Raw genomic sequence first — 6000 nt, 5'->3', positions numbered from 1 at the left:
ACATCTGGCCAAGAACCCGCCAATGCCTTGAAGTCAGTGTTATTCTTCATGGTCTATGCGTGAATAACTTACACATAGAATATGCCTTTTCTATTTCATTGAGCTTCCTTTTGGCTAGATTAAATCAATAATAAGGGAGGAAAAATCCGATTCTAAGCAGAAACCTGTATCCATACATAAAAGGAGCAGGAAATAAGTTCTATTGAGTGCCAGATCTGAGGCTATTTTAGGTGGACAGCTCTCCCAGCATAGATCAATATGCACAATAGTCTGATTGCCATTCATTTATTAAATTGTCTGAGGTAGGGAATCCCTCTTCACTAACAATATTATTTCAGGGGGGATTTAAAGACTTTCAAAAGAAGTTCTGAAAAGACTTTTAATGCAGAAATTGTTAATATGTCAGGAACCTTGCAAAATGTTTACCTATGAGAAGTACCTGTGCTGAAACTTTAAATGTAGCCTATTTTTATTTTGCAAATAGAGTAGTACCATGTGGTGATACCATGCAGTGATATGTTTTAGACAAGTGGCAATTTAAACAACTTTTCTGAGGATAATATTGTTTTTAAAAAATGTGAAATAATTCCAATCTGGCTGGTCAGGACACAGAATCGGAGAAAGCAATTTGGAACCGATTTAAGAAAGAGAAGGACCAACCCAGGTAGACAAGACTTGAGTTTATTTATACGATTCATAGCTCCCTTCTCCAAAGGACATTTACAAACTCAATTTCAAAAATAAAAGAACTTCTGAAGGACACACGTCCACGTTTCCATGTCAACATTACAGGCATGCGCTTTCGTGATAAATTATCGGTTGGAAAGGGTCCAGTGGAATCTGGCATCAATTAACTTAACACTTCATATAAGCAATAATAAAACATTTATCTTCAAGTCTGACATATATTACTTAGAATAGATACAAATTTCAATTTGTCATTTTTAAATTTTACTGCTATTTCAAGCTACCTGAAAGAAAATACCTTAGTGGGGGAAAAATGTTTTGATTGTTGTTTTAAGTATGACTTTTAAAACAAGCACTGTCCACCATATATATGTACTTTAGCAATTAGGTAGGTCTGATAATGCACGATATTATCTTAAAAGAATATTTGTTGGGCAGGTGCAGGTAAAACAATTTTTGGAGACTCTTATATTAATATACAACTCAGAATCCAATTCAAGAAGCTGATTTGTTTTGAAAAGAACAACACTGAACATATTCATAAATAATTGCTTAGCTCCCCACTTTGAATATTAACCTGCATGATTGAAGCGCACCGAAGTGGTGAGATAAGGCAGTAACAAAGTGGAACAGCTGACTGATGGAGGCATCCGTGTGTTTTTAAGTAGCTTCTCAGACATATTTTCCTGTCCGAAAATAGGAACTTGCTTGTTTTCCGTGTGAGATCCTGGACTGTGGAAAGAAAGAGTTGAGGTATAGCACTGCATAAAGCATTGAAATGTGTCTGTCTGGCTGGAATCTGTCCACATGACGGTCAGCACAGCAGAGACATCGATGGGTGTGCGCCTCGGCAAAGTCTTCAGGTGTCTGCACCTCTGAGAAATTTGATGTCGGCACCGAATAACGGAACCCCTCAACGGTAATATATACAAAGGCATTTTATTGTTCGTCGAAGACAGGGAATTAGAGCCATCAGAAATGACAACTTTATTTTTTTTTCATAATACATATATTTATTGCCATCATAGTTCTGCGATTGTCATAAAATTCGAGCCAAATGGAAATCAGACACACGCGCAAGTTTTGGACACGGACACATAGATAACAGTATAGAACTGTACACAAAATAATTACAATTTATTAAACACACTGTTTTAGCACATCCTTCATGGATGGGAATGAGCACCATATCTTTTATGAATATATATTTTTCTCTCTTTTGTTTTCTACAGCACCAAAGAAATCCAAATAGGAAAAGGAGAGGTGAAAATTGGGAATCAAGAATAAGGCTTGTTTCCATCTCAGCCACACTATCTTTTTTTTTTTTTTTTTTTTAATTATTTTCAAAGCTTTTGCCATGTGATTCTTCCCTCACTGATGAGGGCATCAGTACTTCCTAACGGGTACACGTATACGTGACGAGTTGTTTTCTATGCCATCCTTACTCAAAACTCGCATGTGGCATCAAATGGGTGGGTGGCACCAAGGTATGTTTCCTGTTGATTTCACATGTTATTCGTCCTAATCTCAGCCAAGAAAGCAGACGGGGCCAACTTCGAATCCAAACTTCTGGTTCTGATCACCAAAGTCATTAATCATTACATCAACGATAGGGACTTGGTCAATTCTCGGTGTATTGATTTCAATCACAGTCTTTTCGTAGCCTTTTCTAGACTGTAAAGTTAAGCAGAAATTGAACAAGTTAGGCAATCATTTTATAGTTTTCACATAGATGTTATTTTTGTCTTAAGCTTCTGAAGGGAGGTAGGATGATAAAGAGTGGAAGCACAAGTTTGCCATTAGTGAGGTCATAAACTCTTCTTGCTATCACTTATGTCATATGTGATTTTAAATATTGAATGCTGGCACCTCCATTCCATATTCAGCTATAATTACCCAACTATAATACTCGAATAAATTGCACGGTTGAAGAGAATCTTACTGAATTGATAATTACTGTTTAATAGGAAAACTAATGTTGGTATTGGGTTATACGCCTACATAAATAATATATCCTTAGGAGTAGAATCATAAGATATAGTCAATTTTTTTTAAGGAAAACATGAATCTAGGAATTAAAGGCGAGAGGTGAAAGCAGTCCCCTGGTGTATATGAAACCTGTGAATAGTGATCAGCGCATTTCTACTGCAGAACCCAAAGCACTCACTTCCTCCTTCCCAGGAGCTGTAACTGTGCCTCCTCTTCCGCCATCAGCTGAAACTGGGCTTTTGGGGGGTGTCTATGGGCCATTTTCTTATATGCAATTCCCAGGGTGATAAAGATACTTAGTTTTATCCTCTGAAAGGAACAGTGGCATCTACACTGGTATCATGTAGTGCCAACCAGCAAGCCCTCATCAATAAGATTACCTTCCTTTGTGGCTTTAAAAACATGTCCGCCTGCCCACCTGGCATGGCTCAGTGGTTGAGCCTTGACCTATGAACCAGGAGGTCATGGTTGGATTCCAGGTCAGGGTACAAGCCCGGATTGTGGACTCCATCCCCAGAAGGGGGTGTGCAGGAGACCGCCGATCAGTGATTCTCTCTCATGATGGATGTCTCTGTCTCTGTCTCTGTCTCTCTCTCTCTCTCTCTCTCTCTCTCTCTCTCTCTCTCCTTCCTGTGTGTGTACCAGAGGTTTCTAACATAATGTATGTCCACATGTCAGTGGTCAGCACCAGATCGTAGCCAGGGCATTGCCCGTGGGACAGGGGGCCACCGGAGGGCCCTGTGCCTTCCGTGCCCAGGGCACTTACCGCACAGCCGTCGTGCAGCGCCCTGATGTACGGGCTGTTGTCGTGCGACATCTCCTCGTCGTTGGAGCCCAGGAACCGGAGCGCTTTGCCGTAGCCTCCGGTGGCGGCGTCGTACCAGGCGGCGGACTGGTGGCAGTGGTAGGTGAAGTTCTGCCGCGCGGACGCCGTCAGCAGCTTGAGGAAGGTCATCTGCACCATGTTGATGGCATTGCCTTCCACGTCCAGGTAGGAAAGCTGGGGACACAAACGCCACAGACACGTCAAGACCCTGCTCCCCTGCTCGGTCCTAAAGGGATGGCATCCCTGTGGGCGGGGGCCCGGGCCGCCGGGAGCTGAGGGTCAGGGGAAACTGAGCCGGGTCTTAGGAAATAGGGGCTGTGAGCACAGCTGTCTTTGAAAAAAAAAAAATTACTTTATTTCTAGGCTTCTCTTCTTCATCAGAAAACAGTTTTGTTTCCAAAAAGCCTTTCCTTGCATTTGTGTCTTCTTAATAGTAAAACTAAAAACTGAGGAGCGACGTGAAGTAAACTATGTTTACGCTGTCTGATTTTGCAGACTCCTTTAACAATGTCATCGTGTACCAACTGGAAGCAAATTTTTAAACGCATCCCTGCAGCTCCCCTGGGGCCACATTCTCTCAGGCAGCTCCGTTCTTTACCATTCCACTCAGACCCGCCTCTTGTCCATTCTCAGCCAATGGACTTCCTCATCCCGTACCCCAGGCTCAGGGCCAGGGCATGTGTTGTCCGTAAACGTTTGCTTGGGATTTAGTAAGGACAATAGTCCTAATGGCAAAGCCTTAAATTGTCTTATGGGGTATAATCAAAATGGCTGGGCTCAGCTGAGACATATAAAATAAGATTTTTAGAAAAAATAAATTCATCCAGATTATATTGAAATGAAATCTTGTGGAAGTGAAGAACACAAAATGAAATTGTCAGAATCGAAGATACTAAGTAGATATATTCTCTCTCACTCTGCCTGATGTTTCTAACATACACCATTTTTATGATGTCTAACTCAGCTAACAAAATGCATATCTTCTCTAAAGTCTATGCCACAGTAGTGTAAGAGCCATAGGTCCTCCTTCGTATAATCTAGACCAGTGGTCGGCAAACTCATTAGTCAACAGAGCCAAATATCAACAGAACAGCGATTGAAATTTCTTTTGAGAGCCAAAAACCGACTTCTGTGCATGGGCCACGGAGTGTCCATGGCATTGTACATGTGCGCCTGCACGTGGTATTTTGTGGGAGAGCCACACTCAAAGGACCAAAGAGCCGCATGTGGCTCTTGAGCCGCATTTCGCCGACCACTGATCTAGACTAGCACCATCAGTGTCTGAGACAGGAAAGCTGAGCCTCCTTCAGGAGGCTCCAGAGAGGGAGGGAACAACATACCAGCTTTCCTCTCTTAAACTCGCTGAACCAGCTCCCTGGCTTCTCCTTCGGCCACGATGAGATCCGCACCTGTTGGAAAGAGCAGGAAAACCAGACAGTCAGTAAATAGCATGAACACATCTGTATACATCAGGGATTTTCAGCAGGAGCATGACGCTACACAGCCTGTCTGGATTACGCTAGGCGATACAGAGGGCAAACTTGGAGATGAATCCTGGGAATTCTCATTTAGTGAAGACGGGTCGCTTCTCTCGTTTCCTTTCACTGCTCAGAAGAAGGGGAGATAACCTGGTAAAGGGAAGGAGGGGCTGCAGGGAGCACAGCAGGGACTCCCAGCTGCCCCCTCGCCAAGGATGCCCTCAGTGCCACGAGCATCAGCCGCTGGCAGGTACCACCCGCGTTCCGTAGCCAAAGTCCAGTCCTGAGAGTATCCCGCCAGCAACGGAGGCGGATGCTACAGAACCGTCCTTGGCGGGAAGCGAGCCTGGCCGTTCCCTGCTGGGAAGAACGCTCTGAATGTCTCAGAGATCCGCGTTTATCGTTTTTGCTTTGCAAAGGCGGGCAGTACATCCGGCTCGCCGAGGCCTCACGGGAGGGCACTGGAGTCAGCAGTGTAAGGGGGTGCGTTTTCGTCTTTGCCACAGGTTTTTGGGGTGCCAGGAGCTCTGTGATACTTCCGAGTGTCATGCAGGTTTTGAAAAGCAAGTTTGCTTTGTCTCCTGCCCCTACTGCCCACCCTGCATACCTCCCTCAGGAGAGGAGCTGCACAAAAAGCCATTGTTTTGACTTAGGGAGTTTCTGTGACTCAGACACACGCCATTTCCTAAGAAAAACATGGTTTATTAAAAAACCATAGAGGCAAAATTTCCCACCTGTGTTGTGTTTGGAGACTATAATTATGCCAGTGAAAACTCTTTCATTGTTTTAATAATTAGCTCTGAGCTTTAAAGACAGAATTCAAATATATTGATACTGTTAGGTGAAAACCAAGAAATGAGTTTGGCCCGAGCTGGTTTGGCTCAGTGGATAGAGCGTCGGCCTGCGGATTGGAGGGTCCTGTGTTCGATTCGGGTCAAGGGCATGTACCTCGGTTGCAGATACTCTCCGGCCTGGGCCCTGGTTGGGCTCCTGTAGGAGACAACCCATCGATGTGTTTCT

The 6000-nt window shown here is 43.8% G+C and overlaps 1 protein-coding gene across 1 annotated transcript in view; it reads right to left on the bottom strand.

Moving 5' to 3' along the window:
- Positions 1-665: 665 nt before the first annotated feature.
- COL11A1 (collagen type XI alpha 1 chain) overlaps positions 666-6000 on the bottom strand; it is a 146510-nt gene continuing 141175 nt past the window's right edge. Inside the window, exons 65-67 of the mRNA XM_084866080.1 lie at positions 4843-4911; positions 3443-3676; positions 666-2361 (exon numbers count right to left, since the gene is read on the bottom strand). Coding sequence (XP_084722206.1) covers positions 2215-2361; positions 3443-3676; positions 4843-4911 — 450 coding nt within the window. The 3' untranslated portion in view covers positions 666-2214. The remainder of the gene's footprint in view (positions 2362-3442; positions 3677-4842; positions 4912-6000) is intronic.

The sequence above is a fragment of the Pipistrellus hanaki genome (genome assembly GCF_964339955.1).
Source record: "Pipistrellus hanaki genome assembly, chromosome: 18".
Classification (NCBI taxonomy): Eukaryota; Metazoa; Chordata; class Mammalia; order Chiroptera; family Vespertilionidae; genus Pipistrellus; species Pipistrellus hanaki.
This window is presented reverse-complemented; position numbering and strand designations above follow the sequence as displayed.